Source organism: Pocillopora damicornis, chromosome 13, assembly GCF_964200805.1.
Source record: "Pocillopora damicornis chromosome 13, jaPocDami1.2, whole genome shotgun sequence".
Taxonomy (NCBI): Eukaryota; Metazoa; Cnidaria; class Anthozoa; order Scleractinia; family Pocilloporidae; genus Pocillopora; species Pocillopora damicornis.
Window position 1 is genome coordinate 10,425,884 of NC_142682.1, and position 24,898 is coordinate 10,450,781.

Below are 24,898 nucleotides of genomic sequence, written 5' to 3' on the forward strand. Positions count from 1 at the left end.
TTAGATAGAATTTCTCCTTACACTATCAATATGATATAAAGCAGACAAGTAATAATGAAAATAAAGAAAAATATCAATTAGGGGATTGTTGGTTGATCCAATTCCAAATTCTTCAAACTAACATCACATAAATTGTATGGCAGACAGTAAGGAGAATTACTAATGAAATCTTGGGAGTTAAAGGGTTAAGACACGTGTGGTAATCATATGTACCAGAAAGACTTTGAATAAATATAGCATTATACTCCAGTAAAGTGTTCTTATGTAGAGTGAAGTTTCAAACTCATTGAAATTAAGTTGACTTCATGTTTCAGATTTTAATAAAAGAAATGTGTAATATCTCTTTACAATGATGAAAAGGGAATGCCATTTATGAATTTTAAAATAGTAAATGCCAAAAACTTAGATGGAATTTGAAAAAACTACTAAAATATGGCATATCTGTTCACTGAGATTTTAATCATTAGCAGGTGCACAGATATAAAAAGAGGCTAATTGTGCAAAAACACCAGGGCGATAAAATTAAACAGTCAGGGAAAGCTTATGACATTATCTAGTATACTGATGTTCTCACCTAAACTCAGTCTGGAAAGAGAGCTCTGCAACGCTTCTGTTTTATCCTCCCAGTCACTTCAACTAAAACATAAAATTTAATTATTTGCAGCCAGGTTAAGGAGGAAATTGATGGAATGGATATATGTTGCATAAAAACAAACCTCTTGCATATTACATGTCTATGCTTCTGAATACAGCTACAATAGGTAAATTTAAGCAATTATTTACATATGTAAACTAGGTGCAATGTACAGTAATTTTAAAGTAATTTTATTCTAACCTTCCTCCTTGAAGGATGCCTTATGTATCAATTATATCAAGTTCAGTACCTCCAGAGTCATAAGCCGGGCTATTGGGGCCACAAAATAATAAAATAATCAATGAGGTATGCCAGGCCAATTTATCGAGAGTCAATCAAGTATAGTTTCCCAAAATCATATGGAAAGTTTAAAATGTGCTTCACTCGTGCTACATATATGGATTTATCGTTCTTAATTACTGATGAAATTCTGAGAGTGTGACTCAATTAACTCAAAAGAAGATATCCAAGCAGGTTGCAGGTTACAGAAATGGTTCATGAATTGTAACCTGATAATGTGTTTACAAAACTCCCCAAAATTATGGTGCCAATACGAATTTATCAGTCATAGTCACTCACAAAATTCCGACATTGCACCTCTATGATATTCAACAGAAAATATCCAGGAAGGTTACAGAAACAGAATCTCAAAAACTTGAATTCGACAACTGTAAACAACAATTATTTATGCCAACCATGTACTTACCAGCATGCTTGTGAGCTCAAATTGCCAGGACCCTGTTTAATTACACAATCACAGCTTGGACGCTTCTTGCAAAATGTGATGAATATCAATTTTAGAGATTGATTCCTCAGTTTCCAGCATTAGGAAAATATAATTGTATTGCAAGCACGTTCACCATAACCCAAGCACTAAGTACACCTCCAGATATCAAGGCTCCATGCTTTGGGAGACAAACCATTTCATGAAGTTCAAATGAATCATGTAGAAAGCATGAAAACATAGCGCTGAAAAGTACCATGACCAAACGATGAAATTCACTCCTCCCACAGTAGGATTAACGCCATTTTTACCCATGAGTTTGTTTACACCACAAACTTGCGCTCACAATTTAATTCTCAGATGGGTTATCACAGGACAATATTTTCAAAATAAAATTACCGCATCAAACTTAATGTAAACATGCACACATCACTGACTCAATCTCAATATATTTAAATCTTGGGGAAGGCTATTACTTTGTTCTTAGGGTAAAACAACAAATCTTTGACAAAGCGCGATTTCTTTAATGAATAATGTAAACCACATAATAGCTAACTGAAGAGAGAATGATAGAGACTTGCTCATGCCGTTCACTATCATTTTAAAATTTTCTAGGCAAGACATAATCATGACTGTATGAAACATTCCAAAAAGTAGGACAGGAAATAATTTTAAGAATACGAACACTTTGAAATGTTATTCGAGCAATGAACTGGCATGAGGGTTTTAAAGCGATGAATGCAAAAGTCAATGTTTTACTGAAACATGATTTGAATTTTAAACTGAAGCTAGCATCAAACAAAGATTGGGAAGACTGGGCCTTTGCATAAGAGAAGACCCAAATGAGACATGACTTACCTTCTCTTCTTTCTCAGATCCTTTGTGGTTCGCTTCTCTTTGTTGATGACCCCTTTCCAGTCTGTTTTCCGGAAACCCTTTCTCCACGAACTTGAATTATAACAATTTCCTGCGGTTGACAAAGCTTTAGCTCTGCCGGTATAGTTGCTTTGCGAGTTGATTAAAAATTGCAAAATACTGAGAATCACTGTTCAACTACAACCTCACCTACTTTGATTTCTTGCTCAAAATGCGTGTTGCAAATTATTTGCTTATGTGGCCTCACATCTACTAGCCCATGTGAACCCCATCTGTTATGCCTAACTGTGTGCCCGGCATATGCTGCACTAAAAATCGGCACTTAAGTGCGCACTTCATAGCAATCTGCTGGTGTCTGGCACAAATGGGGTATCCTTACACATGCAATCACACATGCGCATTACTTTCTTCTCTTTCCTTTATGTAATGGCTAAGATAGTGCCCACAATGCAGTTAGCTGCGCATGCTAAAAGTAGCACCTTGCATAGACTCCCACATGGTGTCAAGTCCAAATTTCTTTTGACTTGATGGGTTACTACTATTTTGTATTATTATGGGGCTACATTGCGTGTGCTGTACATGCTGCGAGCTCTGCTTCTAATAGCTTCTCTTGAGAATACCCTCTAAAAGGAGGCAACAAGAAGTCATTTGGCGAAAAAGCTACAAAACAACAAGGCAGTGATTTGCAAAAGAAGTCTATTAATTGCTTACAAGCTGTTTAGACTATATCATGGAATTTCAAATAAACTGTGTTCTTCCTCATTTGCTAGGCTCTATCTAATAGGGGAGTGAGAGAATGAACAACCATTACAATATCACCTTTGATATTGGTTGTTAGGTTTAATTACTTCTCCAAAACTAATCCATCACTACTTATTTTAATTATTAGGAAGAAGATTTATTTAAATGGGAGCAAACATCTTATCCTGACGTAGAATCCATTACTAAAGCTATTGAGCCTTACCAAAAGCTGTTTACAACAACTGTGAAATGGCAAAGAGCTGAGAAAAAATGGATGGATGGAGCTTTTCTTGAGTTAAATGCTGAAGCCACAGAAGCAGAGGTATGGAGGCAGTTAAAGCAGAAACGTTTGCCCTTATAACCTTGTCAGCCATGCACAGAATGATTTCCAGAATCAGCACCACTAGAAATAAATTTCAAGAAGTTGGAAAGTTATTGGGGTTTTGAAATTTGTATTTTTCAACTGGTGCAATATTGAATTTTTTTACTCTTTAAAAAAGGTAAGAAAAGATAGAAAATAGGAATGAACCTTTTCCACTTTTCATGTTTCATGAAACTATTCTTAGTGGTCAGCAAACTTTTCTAAATAGTTAATCAAACTGTTCTCTTGTTAATTTTTATCTTTAAGGTAGAGGAATATGGTCGTGAGATGTACAAAATTACAAAAGTGTTCCAAGCAATGAAGAAAGAGGCAGAGAAAGAAAAGAAAGGTAACAGAAGAGTTAAGGATTCCAAAGAGAAAGAGGAGCCAGGATCAGAAATAGCTGCTTTAGTGGTTTCTCATGCAGTACAGCAACAGATCAGGGAATTTAAGGTAAGCTATTATGACCTGTATTTTTTTAATTAACCAGCAGAAGAATTCTTGGAAAGGGAGCTAACAATGATGTGATTTCTCTTAAACAGATAATTGCATTGGAGATACTTTTGTTTGGCTTAACCCTAATCAATTGCAGAGCACCTGTTCAAAATAATTATTTTACCAAAGGTTCATTCATTTTTGTTTATGTTGCAACTGAGGAAGTTTAAAATTAATTGCTTTTTACATCACCTTTAAGAATTGGAAAAGATGAGCTTAGGTGAGGATAACTGTCCTACCACAACAACCCTTGCTGCTAAAAATTACTCTTCATGCCATGCCCATGTGTATTTTTTTACTGTTATATACTTCTAAAGGAAATATCTTGTAAACAGTTAAATCCTTTTCATTTAATGATCACTAATCGTTTTTATTTAGGATCACATTCCTGTTATAAGTGTTATGTGTAACCCTGGAATTCGTTCTCGGCACTGGAAGGCCATGTCAGACATCATTGGATTTGACATCACTCCAGACTCTGGAAGCACATTGCGTAAGGTCCTCAAGTTCAATTTAAGGCCATTCATGGATGAGTTTGAGGGCATCAGTGTAGGGGCTAGCAAGGTAAGACAAAATACTGTAAGGTAAACTGAATTTTTAGCTACTTTGATTCTACCACTGTAATGGTACTTTCTTACTTAGGCTTTGGTTAATTTTAATGTTAAAAGTGAGAATTGGTTTATAATTAGCAGTAGATTATTTAAAAAGCTGCTTAAACAAAGACACAGATGTTTCATCATGTTTGTGTTGACATGCAAGATGTACACATGAGCACATCTGCCATTTTTTGATGTGCTTAGCATGCCATATTATGATATATGTGTCATGAGTTTACATTAACTCCATGTTTTCTTTTGGAAGGTCCCAATGTGGTTATAAAATCTTGGAAATTAGATTGGCTGAAACACAGAATCCAAAGTTAAGCTTGTGATTTGAGGAATGTGGAATTAGGAGAACTAAGAAAGATTAGGAGGAATACAAATAAATGATATTGATATATTCATAGTTATTAATAAATTTGTAATGCAAATGAAGATTGATAATTGGCTTATTTCATTTCTTTTACATAGCTGTTGCAGTCAACTTTAAAAAAAGTAGATATATGGAGTTATCAGATCATAGCATTTTCACAGTAAAGGCCTACACTACAGAGAGATAATCATTAGTTGGGCCACAATCTCAAAAGTGTTAAAAAAGTAAGAATTCAAGTGTTACGAGGTTATGGTCATACAGCTTATCTCTGTGCATTTTAGGAATTTTCATTGGAGAAAGCCATGCAGAAGATGGTAGATGAATGGGACAGTGTTATGTTTAATACCACTGAATATCGAGACACTGGTGTGTCAATCCTGGCTGCTGTTGATGAAATACAGACCACTCTTGATGATCAAATTGTCAAGACCCAGACCATGAGAGGATCTCCCTTCATTAAACCATTTGAGGCAGAAATAAAGGTGTGTCTATGATATGTCAATTGATGACATTCTTTTACCTTCATGGTTCTGTCCTGTAATTGATTTGCTTGATAGAAACATAGCATTGATTTACATAGAATACTTTCAAATCACATAAATTTGTTATATTCCATATGTTATATTATACTCTGATTTAATAATAGAAAAAAATTGTACTTTTCATCCTAAATCAATCGACAACTTAAAATGCTCATTAAAATAACTTTGTTCAAAATTTTTAATTGATCTGTACTGTAATCACATGTCTTTGGTTTGCAGTCATGGGAAGAACGCCTGTTGAAGATGCAGGAAATAATTGATGAGTGGCTTAAAGTTCAAGCACAGTGGCTTTACTTGGAGCCTATCTTCAGTTCCGAGGATATAATGCAGCAGATGCCAGAGGAAGGACGCAAGTTTAAGACTGTTGACAGGAACTGGAGAGACATTATGAATTATGTGTGCAAAGATCCCAAGGTAGACAACATGTGATGTCTAGTTCAGTTAAGTTACATTATATTTTGGGTTTCAGGTTGGATATACATTTAAATGTATTTTTTCTTGTCTTATTAACTTTAAGTGATATGTGTCTGCATAAGTATTTTAGAGCAGTTTTACATTTGTGTAAGTGAATTCAGTGCATGTATAAGTAACCAAATGTTATTAATATTGCACTATTATGATGTGTAGGTGCTTTCAGCTACATCAATGCCAAGTATGTATGAAAGATTAAAAGACAGCAATGACTTGCTTGACCAGATCAACAAAGGACTAAATGCCTATTTAGAAAAGAAGAGAATTTTCTTCTCCAGGTTAGTCAGGCTCAACATCCAATGCACAATATTACAGTTTTGTTGTTAAATATAAAATTATATATTATTTTTTAACCTTCACAGATGCATAACAGTTTGATTAGAATCCTGCACTCACAGTAAACGCCTTTATAGTTAGAAATGTCAAGAAACTTACAAAGCCAGATTCTTATCACCAAAAACTGTGCTAGAAAGATTTTTTTGTTACAAGTGATTGTTGAAAGTTCTCAGAGATTGCATTGGTTTTCTTGAGTATCTTCTGTGATGGTCTATAAAACCAACTTTTTATTAGAAAAGCAGTGTATACTGGCTAATGATACACAATAATTGAAAATTGCAATATTTCTGATCAAAGCTCATCCTTTTTCTGTTACTAAATAAGTGCTCTATGAATGCTGAAACTCTGTATCTTTTTTATTTGGAACATTAATTCCTCACTTATAGTATTTCTTTGTAGCAATTGATATCTAATAATTGTTAACCTGCTCTACACATATATCAAATAGAAAATGTTTGTTAGATAGTACAACATATTTGGTCAAAATCTTTTTTTCATTTTTAAAAGGTTGTACTCTGATTTTTGTCACAGATTTTTCTTTTTGTCAAATGATGAGATGCTTGAGATTTTGTCAGAAACAAAGGATCCTTACAGAGTTCAGCCACATCTAAAGAAATGCTTTGAAGGGATTGCAAAGTTAGAGTTTACTTCTGCCTTGGATATTACACACATGTACAGCAGTGAAGGAGAAAAGGTACAATGTACTTTTTTTCTGAAAAGTTATGCTACATGCACAAGACATTTTATGCATATGGGAAATTTTCCTTGCCTATCTGGTTCATCGTGGTATACATATCTTGATACAATCCAATTAATCGTTGTTGCATTTTTACAGCTAGTAAAGATTGTTTTGCTCCCTATACTTACAGTGTTTTCCATCAGGTTCCTCTCAGTGATACGATATCCACATCAGAAGCACGAGGTGCAGTGGAAAAATGGTTGCTTCAGGTTCAGGATATCATGCTTATCAGCATCCATGACATCATTGAACGAGCTGTCCAGGTATATTTTTCAATTTTTGCTTATTTTTCTATTTTGTGTCTAAGATGAATTTTGGTTTGGCTTGGTGTTCTTTTATTCTTCACTTGCAACCATAAATCTTTGTTTTAACATTCCAAAAATTCTAATTATTTTAAGGCATATGCAACAGATGACAGGAAAGTGTGGGTGTTGAATTGGCCTGGACAGGTGAGATGAAAACAATACTTTCATTGTCATATTTATCTGGTTTTTTCATTCTTGACTCTGACTTTCTAATCCAGGATTTAAATTTATAGGAAGTCATTTATTTTTCCCTCAAGGTCAATATTGTTATGGTCATTGCGTTGCATGAAAAGAAGCTCTTCATGCTGAGAGCATCTTTCCATCCATAATACATTGTTTAAATTGGTATTAATGAACTTTAACAGAAACCTGATGAACTATTAATTCAATGAAGGAAACGAGCGCTGTCTTTTTTCATACCAAATGCAATTTTCCCACTAGGATTTTGTCTAAGTTGCACTTATTGATATTTTTCACCACAAACCTAACATACCAAAGCTCTTAATTTTTATAAAGAAATTATAAATTTATGTCATATATTTGAACAACGTTTTTTATTTAGACAGCTTATTTGTCATAAATATCAGATGAGATGAATAAGGTCTAAGATAAAATGGCATGGTTTTTAGAATTACGTGTAATAAGAGTCATTCAAAAGAGTTTGTTCCGGTGTTCAATAGAAATAATCGATTATTGTATTTTAATTTTATAAATTGTTCACAAACTATCTGTTTTAGCACTAAACTCTTTAATCTTTCTGTCTGATTTTTTTATTGTAGATTGTTATCTGTGTGAGCCAGATATATTGGACTCAAGAGGTGCATGAAGCTATTCGCTCTGGACCTCATGGACTGAAAGAATACCATGAGAAGCTCACCCAACAAGTAATGCACCTATATAGTTATGAGTGACATCATTTGAACACTAATGCGACCAATTTTTTTTTACTATACGCTAACACTCTCATTCAGGGAATTAAAGGCATGGCAGAGTTAACCAACAATGAAAATAACATACCTCCATGATATACAATACCATTTCAAATTCAAATAGAAAGACAGATATGAATAACAGTGCAAATACAAATACAAATAGAGAAAGAAGTAGAAATACAAATACAAATAGAGAAAGAAGTAGAAATACAAATACAAAGATAAATGTAAATAGAACAACAAAGAAAAAAGAAAAATGCAAATACAAAGACTAATATTGGTGCAACAGAAATACAAGTACAATACAGATAAATATACCAGTACAGCTGCAAATACAAGAAAAAGACAAATGCGAAAACATACACAATGACGTAAAGACTGATAAAGAGAAATACAAGTTCAAACACAAGTACAAATACAAAAACCAGATAAAAATGCAAAAACAAATACAAGTAGGGGTACAAGTACAAATACTAGTACAAATACAAATGCAAAGACTAATACAAGTACAAAAAGATACAAATACAAAAACATAAACAAAAACAAATGTAAATACAAAACAAATACGAAAACAAATACTTAAACATATGGAAAGACAGGAAGAAAAGAAAATAGAGCAACCAATACAAAAGCAAAACCAAAAGCAAATACAAATACAAAAACAAATACAAGTACAAACACATGTACATATACAAATACAATTAAAAATACTTATGGAAAAACAAATACAATTAAAAAAACAGAAACAAAAATCCAAAAAAGAAAACAAATGCAAAAACAAAGCAAATACAAAAACACCCAAAAATACAAAAACGAATACTTATGCAAATACAGAAACAAATAAAAGTACGAATACAAATACAAATACAAAAACCAGATAAAAATACAAAACCAAACAAAAACAAATGCAAAGACTGAAAGGAAAAAATTACAGAGACATATTCAAAAGCAAATCCAAATATTAACACAATTACAAGTACAAATACAAGTACATATACAAATACAATCACAAATACAAATGGAAAACAAATAAGTATAAAAAAAAGAAGCAGAAATACAAAAAAAGTACAAAAATACAAAGTAAATACAACACCCCAAAAAAAGAATACGAATGCCAATACAGAAACAAATAAAAGTATGAGCTAGTACAAGTACAAATACAAGTGCAAATAGAAGTAGAAATGCAAATGCAAAAACTAATACAAATAGAAGTACAAAAATACAAATACTCAAACAGAAACACACAAAACAAAAAATACAAATACAAATGGAAATGTGAAAAATACAAATCAAAAGAAAATGCAAATCTGAATACAGAAACAAAGATAAGAACAAATACAAGGACACATTACAAATACAAATGGAAAAACATATTAGTATAAAAAAACAAAAACAGAAACAAACAGAAATACAAGAAAATACTAATGCAGATACAAAGCAAATACAAATGCTAATACATGCAGAAACATAAAAGTATGAAAACTAGTGTAAATACACGTACAAATGCAAATACAAATACAAGGAAAAAATTCAAATACAAAAACAAAAATAAGCACGAAAACAAATACAAAAATAAATACAAATACTTTAACAAAAGCAAATACAAAAACAAATATGAAATCTAAATCAAATCCAAAAACAAACAACAGCAAATACAAGTACAGATGCAAATGCAATGCAAAAACAAACACAAATACAAATTGCAACAAGTTTTTTGTACTAACTGGACATTTGCAGGGAACACAATGATAACAGGGAAAATAGCTTGTAGAGACCACTTGACAGTGGGAACAGAGAAACTAAGAAATGGATAGAATAGACTGTATGCAATTAAAAGAGGAAACTTAAGTCAAAATTCACAGCTCTGATATTAAAAACCTCTCTATTGCAGTAGAGCTACCAAGGAAATAAAAGTGAGAAGTAGTAATGATTTTTGCCTTTTTATGTAAGGTTGATGCTAAGTTTGGAAAAGTGGTAATGTGAGAAAATTATCCCATGAAAGGAAAGCAAACTTACAAGCACAAACTCAGCTGCCAACTTCCATGAGAAGCAATTTTCCAGAAAGATCATTATAACTTAAATTCACACGCAATTTCAACAGTAATGGTCATCAAAGCATTGACATACAGGTGTACAACTGTGGCTTTTCTAAATTTGTTTTGAAATACTAGAGAAATAGAACTTGAATAAATTAGAAATGGTTAAACATGAAAAGTTTATGCATAAATATGCTCTAGAACCCACGTAAAAACCCTATGTATAATATTTTATATTAAATGAGCACATTATAATATTTTGGCTAAACATTTAACAATAGTAAGAACAATTTGAATAGAACCAATTCACTCATCATTCCTTATAGCTCAACAGGTCAAGTCAAAGAATGAACAAAACAAAAGAATGTGATCAAACTCATAAAAAAATAAAACTTAAACTGTGCAACCCTAAAAAGTAATAAAAATCCATCTGAAACACAAAACACTTAAATTGCCCCCTAAAAAAATACAAATACAAAAACAAGATCATAAAAATAAATACAAAAATAAACACAAAAATAAATACAAAAACAAACATAAAAAATAAATGGAAATTCGGGTACAAAAGCAAATAGATAAACAGATACAGATTCAAATACAACAATGAAAGTAAATGCAACTACGAAACAAATACAAATGCAAATCTAAAGGCAAAGGTAAGTACAAAGGTAAAGTGACCAAAAAAAACACATGAAGAAATACCAGTTCAAATATACTTAAGAGCACAGTTACTAATACTAGTACAAATACAAATATAAAAACAGTGGAAATTCAAATAAAATTACAAATACAGAAACAAATGAGAAAACGAATATGAAAGCAAATACAAATACAACAACTAATTTGGTACTTGAAAAGCTAATGCTCTTCGATCGGCTGGATACAAGTGTATTCTCATGTAAAGCTAGTGCAAAGTTGTAATATGAGTACAAATTACAAAGTGCATCCATGCTTTCAAAATTTCATCTGCCTTGACTTTTTGTGATGTTTTTTCATTTACATCAGTAACAAATGATATTATAACATAGCTAGTAAATTTATCTAATCAAATTAAACTGTGTGAGTGTGCTTCATATTCCTATTGTGCACGCTCATGACATCAGCAAACAAATCCCTCTAGAAAAAATTTCCAACAGGTTGAAAATGTTATAAAACAATTGGTTCATACATCAGCTGTGCATTCACCGAGATATGAAGCATTTGGGAAGTTTGGAGAGCACTCAAGAAGCTAGAGTTGCTCGAGGCTACGCCTCAAGCAACTCTTACACATCTTTCATGCTCTCAAAACTTCTTGCGTGCTTCATATCTCAATGAATGCACACTGACGTATGAACCAATTGTTAGACATGGTTTCTTTTGAAATTTGGTGTAATGAGCACTGTACATTTTTCAGACTACATATTAATAACTGAAAAATTATTAATATGAAGTCCTTTGAGTGGCAGTGCCCATTTTATCTAAGATATCCCAAAAGAGATGTCCCATGGTATTTACTATTTCAAAAAGAATTTCTGTAGCTACAACTTGCACAAGTTACTACAGGACATTTGAACTCTGGGCCATTTTCACTATGGTTTCTTTCGACTACGTGAGGCAGAATTTATCATGTGGTTGCTTTCCTATTTTAATATGATGATCCTTTTGCTTTTCACTGTCATTTTGACCTATCTCCAATTAATGAAACAAGATTAATGATAAAGGTAAAAGTCTACAAGGTAACAATATTTCAAAATTGATATTGGCAATGATAGACTACCTATGGTGAAAGGAAAGAATGTGCTGATTAGAATTAGTAATTTTTCTTCTTAGAATTGCATTTCATGATGTTGTTTCTAGTTTTTAGCTTTGTACAATCTGAGAATGGCAATTTATTTAAGCGTAGCAGTTTCTTAAGTTGATCACTTTAAATTTATTTAGCTTTCAGACATTGTGGTCCTTGTTCGTGGTAAGCTGTCAAAGCAGAACAGGACCACCCTTGGAGCTCTTGTGGTAATTGATGTTCATGCAAGAGATGTGGTACATGATATGGTAGAGAAAGGTATATTTGTTTATGATTTTTCCTAAGTCATTAACCCAGAATTAGTATTTATTATGGCAATACATGTATAACAAGTGTATATCCATGCGAGAAGGTTGTAAACTATTCCTATGTTGATGTTGTTTGGTAATGAACAAAAGCAGGACCCCAGAGTTTAAACATATTTGATAGAACATCAAAAAAGACAAAAAACCTCTCATGGATATTGTGGTTGTAGGTATTGTTTGGCCAATGAAATGTTCTACAAACATTATCCATCAATCATTGGTATTAAGTTAATCCTGGCAAATGAAAATTTGGGTAAAGTAGTAGACATGTCTGCTGATGAACATTGTGAATCAAACACCAACTATGGTGTACAGTTTAGTGTTTCAATAGCCTGACCCTGGTTGATTATTACACAGTTATGAGCTTCCAGAAGACTCAACTGCATATTGAATATGAGGTTAGCAATTGTCAACAAGACTTGCATTTATCTTCATGAAATTTTCATATCTGGCAGGTGTCTCTCAGGAAAATGACTTTCAGTGGTTGTGCCAGATGCGTTATTACTGGGAACAGGACAATTGTCTGGTGAGAATCATCAATGCAACTGTGCGCTATGGATATGAGTACCTGGGCAACTCTGGCAGGTAAAAACAATGTTGTCTGCTGTTCAAATATTCTTAGGTACATGTCATAGTTTGCTGTACACTACATGAAGAAAATTATTATAGTCATGGATTTCTTTTCCTAGGCTTGTTATTACACCACTGACAGACCGTTGTTACCGTACACTTGTCAGTGCTTTTCACCTGAACCTTGGAGGAGCACCAGAAGGTCCAGCTGGTACTGGCAAGACAGAGACCACCAAGGTTTAACTGATGTATTAAATTCTGGTTTACCATCAATAGTACTGTGTCTGATCCTCGTGCTAACTAATAAATTTCTCTATATCCATTTTTTTTCTCTTGTAGGACTTAGCAAAGGCCCTTGCAATACAGTGTGTGGTGTTCAACTGCTCTGATGGTTTGGACTACTTACAAATGGGCAAAGTATGTTAAAGATATCTTAATGTCTAAACTTTCATAGTTCTTCTATATGTTGACATTTTTTTACTTTTTGAAAGTTTTTTAAAGGGTTGGCATCCTGTGGTGCATGGGCGTGTTTTGACGAATTTAATCGCATTGAGTTGGAAGTTCTGTCTGTGGTAGCTCAACAGGTATTGATGTTATTATCAGTCATTTTTATGTAAAGAAACTTACTCATAGGGCTGTTGAAGCTTTTTGTGGTTTGTCCTTACCCCTCAAATTAAAAAACGTTACAAGTTCTCAGACCACCACTTCATCAATTCTATTTACTCATTATGTCTGAATAAGTAACAATGTAAGTATTAAAATATATTTGCTTTTTCAGGTTCCATTGTAGTAATTGTTTGTTATTTCTTTGCATTGACATGAAACCTCTCAACTTCTCCACATACAGTGGTTTCAAAATTTTCCTTTGTTGTAGTTTCTTTTAATATGTAATCTCAGAAGTTTTTTTTTCTTCTAGATTTTGTGCATCCAGCGTGGTATAGCTGCTCACCAGGACAAGTTTGTGTTTGAAGGAACAGAACTGAACCTTAACTCAAACTGTTTTGTGGCAATCACCATGAATCCTGGCTATGCAGGGAGATCAGAACTACCTGACAATCTCAAGGTATAATGCAATGTATGCATGGTCTCTTGAGGTTTGTGTAATTAGTTCATAGTTTGGAAGGAAACACTCCATTGGTTTATGTACAATTTAGTACATAGTACTTGACATTTTATGTGGCACATTTCTTAGTAGAGTAAGCACATGTCACCACGTTTATGTTAAATTGTTTGGAGAGAGAATTTGTGATTATGTGCTCACTATTTATATTTGTTTTGTGTTTTCTTAATGACCAATATTTCTACTATGGTCATCATTATTTTTATGATTATAGGTTGCCAAAGGCTACTTTGAAAGAGGTTGAGGTTGAAGCCCAATCTCTCTTCATTTGACAATTTACCATCTTTCGTTTATGTATACACTTCATTTTCCCACATATTCTTGACCGTGAAAACAAATAAAAACACTTCAAACTCTAAAGCAGTATGTAAATACAGTGTAGTTAATTCCTTGACCAAAGGATCAAGAAAGGCCCCCAAAATGTAGCTAAGCTCAGCTCTCATATTAGCAAATGATGCAAGAGTTGGAATTGTTGGTCATGTTTTAAACTGAAATGGTGTCATTTTAGGTGCTGTTTCGCACTGTAGCCATGATGGTACCAGACTATGCATTGATTGGGGAAATCATGTTGTACTCCTATGGATTTGTAGATGCTCGCAATCTGTCAGTTAAAATAGTTACTACCTACAAACTGTGCTCAGAGCAGGTTAGTGTAATATATATATATATATATATATATATATATATATATATATATATATATAACATCTGCTCAGTTGATTACAACATTATTCATTTCGTATATTCATTTCCAGTGACAACAGTTCTTTACAAGACTATATTCACAATGACACTCACATTGAATGTTTCTCCTAGCTTTTAATCAATTAGAGGAAGACATTCCATAACTCTGTACAAAATGTTTGCATTTGAGTGGAAAAAGGAATTTATTTATCTGTTTATCAATAGCTCTCTTCCCAGTTCCACTATGACTATGGTATGCGAGCTGTGAAGGCTGTCTTGGCAGCAGCTGGCAACCTGAAACTCAAGTATCCATCAGATGATGAAAATGTCCTGTTACTGCGTTCGATAATGGATGTCAATCTACCCAAGTTTCTCTCTCATGACATTCCATTATTCGAAGGGATCATTTCTGACCTTTTTCCTGGGGTATCTCTCCCTAAAGCTGATTATGGCACCTTCCTTGACACTGCAAAAGAGGTTAGTCTCTCTGTTGAAATATCATGTTGCAAGAAAGATGTAATCATTTGTCTTCCTTCATTGCTTAGTTTTGTTTGTTTGTTTGTTTGTTTTTCGGGAGGGTGGTCTATACAATTAAATTATTACCTTACTAAAATTGTCATTTGTTTCTCTGAACATCTTTCCTCTTTATTTTTTAGATATGTGACAAGAAAAATCTTCAAATGGTGAATTTCTTCAGTGAAAAGATTATCCAAACTTATGAAATGATGATTGTTCGTCATGGGTAAGAAGTGAATTCTCTAGATCAATTGTTCTATTATTAATCTTGATTATATAAACCCATATAAAATAACATATAAATTTATAGGTACCCTGTAAAAAGATTTATCTTTATCTCATAGTTTCATGATGGTGGGGGATCCATTTTCTGGGAAGACACAAGTATTACAAGTACTGGCTGAGACATTAAATGTACTCACAGATAGAGGTTATGATGATGAAAATGTTAACAAGGTAAGCTCTCAATTAGAAAGATATAAAGTTGTCAACTTATATAATGGAATATATCTAGTTGAGTCTTAATGCAATAAATAAAGCATTTCTGATACAAACTGAATGAATTGAGGTATCTTTTTCTTCATGTCTAGCCTTTGCTGAAATTGTAAAAGAGCTAACTGGATTTTCTTCGATCATGAACATACTTCTTTATTGTTTCAGAATAGCATATACTGTAACCTTGATATTAGAGTCTTTCTCTTTCAACATTGCAGAGTGTAAAGGTGTACACATATCTACCAAATTGTATGGTTGTACTAGATTGATCAGAGATTATGTACAGATATACTCTTTTTTGTGATGGTGATGTTCAGTAGTGATGCAAATGAGACCTAACTGGTTAAGTTAATTGCTTGTACATTGTCTCTAGGTTCACTTGCCCAATGTACATGTATTAGGTTACCTATACTGATGACACAATACCTGTTACTCATTAGGTCTGGTTTCGTGTAATAAACCCTAAAGCTATCACTATGGGACAATTATTTGGTCAGTTTGACCCAGTTTCACATGAGGTGAGTAGTGTTGTTTCTGTTATCTCCAACATAAATAGTCCATTTTACAGTTGCGTGCTTAGTTGCCAAGCCTTTGAACAGGAGTGAGGCTAAGGGTGACCTTGTTATGATACAAACCTTGCTGCTTTTCAAATGCAAATTACTTTATTATCATGCTAATTGGATACTGGTCTCTATCACAACAAGGTCACCTTCAGCCTCACCCCAAATCAAAGGCTTGGCAACTAAGTACACAACTGTAAAATGGCCTATTAAACTAACTGGTGTGTAAAATTTTGTTGTAAATTTATTACACATACTATTAAGTGTTATTTTTGGAAAAGAAGCTATCCCTTTTAGATTAATGGTCTAAGAGGTTCATTTAGAATCAGACTGAGTTACAGAAGGCAATTAAAAATGGATGAGTTAACTGTAGCTGCATGTTCTGTGATGCAAAAGTTATTCAGCAGCAAGTCCTGTAAAATGACCAAAACCACTTTATTTTGTTTTTGTTTTTTGCTAGAGTTGTTTTCCCACTGAGAATTGTTAATTGATTTTTTGTTTTACTTCTTTCATAGTGGACAGATGGTATTGTTGCAAACACTTTCCGTGAATATGCAGCAGATCAAACTGATGTGAAGAAATGGGTTATTTTTGATGGACCCATTGACACCTTATGGATTGAGAGCATGAACACTGTTCTAGATGACAACAAGAAGGTTTGTTTTTAAATTTTCCTCTACACTACCTACATGCATACTTAACAGAAGTGAATTGAAGTGATCATAGTTTTAAAGACAGAAGCAACTACATTTTATTTAGCCATAAGGATATATTCAATTTATTCACAATATAGTGGACTCTCCTTGGTTCATGCTTTTTATTTCTTTTTCCCAAGCTGTGTTTGATGAGTGGAGAGATAATACAGTTGTCAAATGTCATGAGCTTGATTTTTGAATGCAGGGATTTATCACAGGCCTCTGTAAGTACTAGTAGAGATAAATAAGCTGGTGAATTGCCCTAAGCATGAACAGTGATCCCTGTTTGGAAATCCTACCATGGCTTTGACATGCCAAGAAACATATATTCTGTTTGAAGATTTAGATATATGAAAATTCACATATTTGCACTGCGGTGGAAAGATGAAAAAATTAGAAGATCCTCGCAGCTAAGAACACTACTGAAACTAGTAGTTGTAAGTAGGACCTGAAAACAATTTCAGGCCCGTACGGGATTTGAACCCATGACCTCTGGGATACCAGTGCAGCGCTCTACCAATTGAGCTAACAAGCCAACTGGGAGCTGGTCAATGAATTGGGTACAAATAAACATCTGAGTGAATGAAGATTTAGATATATGAAAATTCACATATTTGCACTGCGGTGGAAAGATGAAAAAATTAGAAGATCCTCGCAGCTAAGAACACTACTGAAACTAGTAGTTGTAAGTAGGACCTGAAAACAATTTCAGGCCCGTACGGGATTTGAACCCATGACCTCTGCGATACCGGTGCAGTGCTCTACCAATTGAGCTTACAAGCCAACTGGGAGCTGGTCAATGAATTGGGTAAAAATAAACATCCGAGTGAATGAAGATTTAGATATATGAAAATTCACATATTTGCACTGCGGTGGAAAGATGAAAAAATTAGAAGATCCTTGCAGCTAAGAACACTACTGAAACTAGTAGTTGTAAGTAGGACCTGAAAACAATTTCAGGCCCGTATGGGATTTGAACCCATGACCTCTGCGATACCGGTGCAGCGCTCTACCAATTGAGCTAACAAGCCAACTGGGAGCTGGTAAATGAGCTCCCAGTTGGCTTGTTAGCTCAATTGGTAGAGCGCTGCACCGGTATCGCAGAGGTCATGGGTTCAAATCCCGTACGGGCCTGAAATTGTTTTCAGGTCCTACTTACAACTACTAGTTTCAGTAGTGTTCTTAGCTGCGAGGATCTTCTAATTTTTTCATATATTCTGTTTTTTTTAAGTTGTTCTGACATCAGATTCTCATACCTTACCACCTCAGCCATACTGAATATTTGTGCTTTAAGTTTTGGAAAGAGGTCTTTATTGTCCTATTAGTCTTGAGCTTGGAAATTTGTCTGGATAGTTTACTTGCACTGTCAAGATGCAAGACTGCAAAAACCTTTGGGGGTGTTATTTTAATGTTTATTATTATTATTACTATTATTATTATTATTGTTATTATTATTATTGGTGCTATTATAACTACAGTATACTATGCAATTCCAGTTCTATTGTTACAGGGACATATTTACTGATAATCAGCCCTCCAATCAGAGCTATTTGATATAAAGTATTTGAAAAATTCAAGAGTTCTGTGATTATGATACATGTTATTTCATTAAAGAGTGAACAAATGAGTTGGCCTTAAATGAGAGATAAAATTTCTAGGTGTGCTATTGTTTAAACTTGGCATAGATTTTATAATAGACTGTAATGCTTCCATCTGTGTAGCCTGCCACTGTAAGCCGCTGTGGTATGATCTACCTGGAGCCAGCCTCTTTAGGCTGGGAACCTTTGCTACAATCCTGGTGTAACACATTGCCTGAGGTCCTCAACAATGAAAACAGAAAACTTATTTTGGCTCTCTTCCTATGGGCTTTGCCAGCTTGCATCAGTTTTGTTCGCAAGAATTGCAAGGTGAGTTTCACACGTCTTTTCAGAAGTATTTTGTATTTGTAGTCCAATTTTTAACCTTAATTGGCTTCAAATTTCCAGGGAAATTACCTGTATGTTACTTTATATCTTACATGAAAAAATAAAATCGAGCTATTTCTGAGAATTGTAGTCCATGAAAAAAGTTAACTGCAATATATGTTATATTATGTTATTTATTCATACATACATACATGTATAGACATACTGTATTTAACCTCTGCTGTAGAGAATGGTAGTACTTAAAAGAGCTTGAAATCATGCAATCAAATTAGTAAAACATGATGAGTTAATTTGTTGTTAGATTAACCTTGAGGCTAATTTTAAGGAAAGATATTGGTAGTTGTGAAAGATAAGTGGAATTTTTCCTAGGTGTGATGAAAACTTTGCAATTTTTCCCTTGTACAAAATTCTTAAAACTTATCAACTATCGCAACTTATTTACAACTTATGTTTGCAAACTTTCAATACTCTTAACCCTACAAACTTTGCCTTCCTGTTCTCCCTCTTCCAGCTTGAATATTAACAGAATTAGAGAAATTTGAGTTATCCTTTTGAGAGTTTGCACTGTATAATGTATAGGAACCTGTTTCCATGCAAGACAGTAACCTAGCTCGCTCTCTTATGAACCTGGTGGAGATTTTAATGAAGGATATCCCAGAGGAGGATAACAAATATGCAAAATCTTGGTTGATTGTAAGTCCATTTTTGAAATTTGAAGAATGCAACTGTAATTTGAAATTTGCAAAGTATTTGTGCATATTACATGTGAAACTGTTGAATAAGGTGTATTAAAAAAAATTGTGCCCAAAGTCTTGAGTATGGCCAGTTGGCTGATGGCAGGGCTAGTACTCAAGACTGAAGCTACAGTTTTTCTTAGTAATTGCAGACTTAATTTGCTAAACATGTTTATTTTCTTCATGCAACGATTTACATTGTACTGATGGAAGTTTTGTTTTCTAATTGTATCACTGCCTCAGACAATGTGACATCTAAAAACTGTTTATAATTTAGTCTGCGTGCACTTTGAGATTCAAAGTGACAAATTTTTTGACACAAAATGTGAACCACCAATTTAAACAGATTTATTTTTAACTTCTTGAAATTAGTTGCAATTAATTCAGTTGGTAAGTTCTTCAAAATTGCACCTCCTATAGAAAATTTGTATTTAAATGAATTTTGTAAATACAACAAACTTGTGTTGGTCCATGAAAAAGGCTGGAATAAGAATTAAAGAACTATCCAACAATTTTCATGTAGTGATTGTATTTAAATACATTGAACTCCATATAACAGAATGAACCATTTCTCATAATTTTCAATTATTTATTTGACTTTTTAATAGGGCCAACACATTTTGTAAGTAACTCTTTCTGAGTGGATATAAGAAAGTTAAGGATGTGCTTTTGTATCTATTTCAGTCCTCTTTCTTGTTTTCCATGGTTTGGTCAGTTGGGGCTTGTGTCGATACAGATAGTAGAGCAAAATTTGATGTATACTTGAAAGACCTGATGGCAGGCAAAAATGAAGAATGTCCTATCCCTTCCATAGTGGGCAAGATCGAATCACCAATTCCAAATGAAGGATTAGTTTATGACTACTTGTTTGAGGTGAGAGGGCATATATTGTAGCCTTTGAAGTCTGTGGGTCTTTGGGCTTTTCTGCTTTCATGAAAGAAAAGAATGCTTTATTTAAAAAAAGGGTTTGAGGTAAAAAAAAGGCTTGAAAGGAAGCATTGTAAAACTTTGTATAGCAGCATGTTTTTATGAAGTCATAGCAATTTTTTCCACCTCTCTACCTCAGTGTTTTTCAGTAATGACTATCTAAAAGAGACTTTACAGGGATGTTACTAAAAGCCAGAGTTGGGAATGGGGAATGGAAAAATGAAATGGGAAATTGAAAATGGTATATTAATCTTTTTTTAATTTTATGTTTATTACACAGAATAGAAATTTTTTAGTGATGATAATTGATATCCATGCTTACTTTCAAAAAATTTAAAAGGCAAAATTTAAGGAACAGAATAAATTGATGATAACAAAAGAAGTGATACATGACACCTAAAGAATGATGTAAAATCAAATTTTATTGGTTTCAGAAATAAGTGATAAGTTAAATGGAATTTGTAGAGGTTAATGAAAGGGTAATTTGAATTTTTATTATAAAATTTATAAATTGGAACTTTCAAAGATATTAGCAGTTAAAAGTGCTTGAATTTTTCAGAACCCAAAGATTAATTTCCATTTAAAAAAGTATGAGAGGTTTGCTCAGTAGAGAAATTTTGATCAGACAAAGCACTTGCATCAGTTTCTAAGCTAGTGGCTGCTGAAAAAAATAAAAAATCATGTCAAAGAATAATTTTGTTTTGATGACCAAAAGATGTGCCAAGCAGATGATGAATCTATCAGGTTTCAAATGGTAGTTTGCATGAACATTGATGGCAAGTTTGCAGCAAACTCCTGAACTTCCAAAGGTTTCCACCAAACATGAGTAATCTCATCCTTTAAGTGTGAACAGACAAATATATTTCTGCGTCAAATGGAGGTTATTTTGTCTATCATCCTTGAAATATTTTTTGCAAATTACGGGGAAAAAGTGTTTATGAACAGTTAACTGTACACTGGGTGGGATGTTCACTTTTCAGTGTTCAGTGGCACAATTTTATGAATGAACAAACATGTTCCCTCTTTTTTAACAACCAAAAAAGGCTCTCTCACCTTAAATTAATTTTAAACGAAGACTTAACATAATGTACGTAGAGCTTGATAATTAGAGAATATCACACAGGGTATACCCTTGATTATGATCCATCAAATAGTTTTGTTCCTGCATGGATTGTCTAAACACATCGCTTTAGCAAGTATTCCTCAGCTAAGACTGGGAAATATCTGAGGATAATACCCAACTGATACTCCTCAATTTTCAAATCTTATGTCCACTGCAATAATTCTTTGTTTAAAATTTGGTTTAAGATGAGAGAGCATTTTATGGTTGTTATAGAAGAAGGAAAATTTATGTTTGTTAATAAAGTCATACCAGAGAAAACTCAAAGGAAAACATCCTATGCAGAAAACAGTAAGCTGTTCGTAAACTTTTTTCTCATGTGTTGCAAAGTATTTGAAGGATAAGAAACACTCACGACTCTATTTTGCGCTCGGACATTATCTTTTCCTTGAAGCTCACTTTTTTTCTTGTCATCAATTTATTTCATTCATTGGATTTTGCCCCTGAATATTTTGGAGGGAAAACTTGAATATCAATGAAAAAGTATCTTTTCCTCACTATAAAAAATAAATCTAAAACAGAAAAAGGAAAAATTTCATTTTCCCATTCCTCATTCCCCATTCTTGATTTTCCATTTCCCATTCCCCATTCCTCTTTCCCATTCCTCATTTCCCATTCCTCATTTCCCATTCCTCATTTCCCATTTTTCATTTTCCATTTCCCACTCCCCACTCCCCATTCTCCATTCTCCATTCTGCTTTTAGTAACATTCACTGTGCAGGTTTGATGTTTTAGTGCAGATGTTATTTTATTTGGTGTCTTATTAATGTCTTTCTGTACATGCAACTTGGTGACAAGTGTTTAATAGAGATAAGCCAGGTTTGAAGTTCTTTCCAATTATAAGTTTTTACATTTTGGCATGCACTGGTCACCAAATCATGCGACAAAGCATAGTGTGAATTTGTTTTGTTTCCTTTTGGCTGCCAGGGTCAGTCCAGGCCTATGTCATTGAAACAATGATTATTTCTAGAAACCCAGGTCTCCATGATTAATTTAGCATGTTGATTGATTGTATATTACAGGCATTACATTGAGTTATGCAGATGAAACTTGAAAACTCCCGTTTGTTTGTTATCTAGAGAAAGGGTCGAGGGAACTGGATTCCATGGACAAAAACTATCAAGGAAGGTGTTGCAGGTGGGAAGGGGCAGCAGATAAGTGATATTATTGTTCCCACCATGGACACAGCACGCTATTCATACCTAATGGAGATCATGTTTAACAATAACAAACCACTGCTTCTTGTTGGCCCCACTGGTACTGGAAAATCAGTTTATATCAAGGACAAACTCATGAATGGTATCGACAGGGATGTGTTTATTCCTGCTTTTGTAAATTTCTCAGCCCAGACAAGTGCTAATCAAACTCAGGTGAATAATTTACATCACTATTCATATATTTCACTCATTCACTTAGCTGGTTTTGGGAAACACCTAAATACTTGTACTACAATGAGTAAATCATGTAAAGAGACCTGATGACTTCAGGGTTGAACTTGATCTGATTCATAATTCAGTCTGTGATCCAATCCAGTCTGATCCAGGTTTTGTTGACATCAGTAAATCTCCTTTCAAATTTAATGGCAAAGAATGCAACATTTTATCCCAATTAGACTATATATATTTAGTCTTGCTTCCAACTGAAATTCTTTAGAAATTTGAAAATGTGATCAAGGCGAAGAGGCCTAACTGGCATCAACACGAAAGTATAAATAAATTGTTTCTATTTTAGAATATGTTTTACTACCAATTTTTGGATTTGGTTTCACAAATAAGATCCCCAGCCTTGATAAATCCAATCATCATGGAAAGACCATATCCAGTAATTGTGTTATTACACATGAATAACCTAGTAAGCAATTATGCCTTATTGAGGTGATAACAAATGTTGTTAAACATCATTAGGATATTATCATGTCAAAATTGGACAAGAGGCGAAAGGGAGTATTTGGACCACCAGTTGGAAAAAGGTGCGAAAATTGTATGACAGCTGACTTATCTGTTTTTTAACACATTACGGTTCAATAGCTTGCATTTATAAGAATCTCTTGCATCCTACAGTGATCATCAATAGCATGTTCCTCACCAAATCTGGGGTTGTGCACACCACAGTGTAGTTTCCATGTCTTAGATTGATAACTAAACAGCTTTTCTTCACTTTTGGCTATTTATTAATAAGTTCAACTTTCTGCTGTGCATAAAACATGTATGAAATCCAGATCAAAAAAGGAGAGAGAAAGATGAATTCAGTTTGATTCATTGCCTGTTTTCTGTAACTGCTTTGGTCAGGTATTGCTGCTGCTTAAAAAACAAGGTCGGCATCTAAATGAATGAAAAAGAAAATGAGTAAAATGTTGATACTTGCACCTCCTATGTTCTGGCACTATTCCCCATCTTACACTATCTGATTCTGATGCTGGTCATCCTGAAAAGTTGAAATAAAGCTACTTTAAGTTAAAGTAACTTCTAGAATTTCCTTGACTGAAGGAAAGAAATCACCTCATACACTATTCCTTGAGAGTACCAGTTCACTTATTTACTTTTTTATTCATTTAGATGCTGACCTTGTTTTTATATATCATCAGTTTTAATCAAACCACAATATTTGAAATTTGTACTGTTACAGTAATTAAAGTAAACATTCTTAGATTTGAAAGTTAATCTGTGTGAACAAATTATTGCAATTCTTCTTTATCTTTCCTTGTTTTGATCTTGAGCAGTGATTTCCTCACTTGAATCCAGCTTGAATCATTGTCTTTTCATTTCATGTGTATCATTAATTTTGTTTCAGCTACCCCAGTAACACTAGTGGCACACTAATACTCAGAGAATTCAATTTTCATTGCTTTTACAGATTCATTATTTTTGTTGATGATGTAAATATGCCTGCTCTGGAAAAGTATGGTGCCCAGCCTCCAATAGAACTTCTTCGTCAGTATTTGGACCACGGGAATTGGTATGACAGGAAGGACACATCTAAATTGACTTTGATCGACCTTCAGTTTGTGTGTGCAATGGGTCCTCCTGGTGGTGGTAGAAACCCTGTCACTCCTCGTTTCCTGCGACACTTCAATGTAGTATCAGTTGCCACATTTGGTGATGACACAATGCAGAGGATCTTCTCCACTATTGTCAACTTTTACTTCAGGGTAAGGGTTTCATGCCTGTTTCACTTTTAGTTTTTTTTTCCATAATATTTCTCCATGATCTCTTTAATGAAGTATCTTTTATTTCTATGAAATGAATTAATTTACTCATAAAGTGAGGGTAAATATAGACCATAGAAAGCACCATTTTGAAATAC

General features: G+C 33.6%; 1 protein-coding gene across 2 annotated transcripts in view; it reads left to right on the top strand.

Moving 5' to 3' along the window:
• LOC113680394 (dynein axonemal heavy chain 12) overlaps positions 1 to 24,898 on the top strand; it is an 82,307-nt gene that overhangs the window by 23,190 nt on the left and 34,219 nt on the right. For both annotated transcript variants that reach the window (XM_089192042.1, XM_089192043.1), the window contains exons 18-46: positions 3,124 to 3,297; positions 3,604 to 3,789; positions 4,210 to 4,395; positions 5,085 to 5,285; positions 5,565 to 5,759; positions 5,973 to 6,094; positions 6,684 to 6,846; positions 7,035 to 7,154; positions 7,290 to 7,340; positions 7,976 to 8,080; positions 12,082 to 12,202; positions 12,705 to 12,834; positions 12,939 to 13,056; positions 13,159 to 13,236; positions 13,311 to 13,403; positions 13,736 to 13,882; positions 14,448 to 14,585; positions 14,849 to 15,100; positions 15,280 to 15,365; positions 15,484 to 15,595; positions 16,075 to 16,152; positions 16,710 to 16,850; positions 17,030 to 17,113; positions 18,611 to 18,796; positions 19,394 to 19,507; positions 20,233 to 20,421; positions 22,675 to 22,965; positions 23,500 to 23,564; positions 24,449 to 24,743. In XM_089192042.1, the coding sequence (XP_089048168.1) occupies positions 3,124 to 3,297; positions 3,604 to 3,789; positions 4,210 to 4,395; positions 5,085 to 5,285; positions 5,565 to 5,759; positions 5,973 to 6,094; positions 6,684 to 6,846; positions 7,035 to 7,154; positions 7,290 to 7,340; positions 7,976 to 8,080; positions 12,082 to 12,202; positions 12,705 to 12,834; positions 12,939 to 13,056; positions 13,159 to 13,236; positions 13,311 to 13,403; positions 13,736 to 13,882; positions 14,448 to 14,585; positions 14,849 to 15,100; positions 15,280 to 15,365; positions 15,484 to 15,595; positions 16,075 to 16,152; positions 16,710 to 16,850; positions 17,030 to 17,113; positions 18,611 to 18,796; positions 19,394 to 19,507; positions 20,233 to 20,421; positions 22,675 to 22,965; positions 23,500 to 23,564; positions 24,449 to 24,743 (4,221 nt within the window). The remainder of the gene's footprint in view (positions 1 to 3,123; positions 3,298 to 3,603; positions 3,790 to 4,209; positions 4,396 to 5,084; positions 5,286 to 5,564; positions 5,760 to 5,972; positions 6,095 to 6,683; positions 6,847 to 7,034; positions 7,155 to 7,289; positions 7,341 to 7,975; positions 8,081 to 12,081; positions 12,203 to 12,704; positions 12,835 to 12,938; positions 13,057 to 13,158; positions 13,237 to 13,310; positions 13,404 to 13,735; positions 13,883 to 14,447; positions 14,586 to 14,848; positions 15,101 to 15,279; positions 15,366 to 15,483; positions 15,596 to 16,074; positions 16,153 to 16,709; positions 16,851 to 17,029; positions 17,114 to 18,610; positions 18,797 to 19,393; positions 19,508 to 20,232; positions 20,422 to 22,674; positions 22,966 to 23,499; positions 23,565 to 24,448; positions 24,744 to 24,898) is intronic.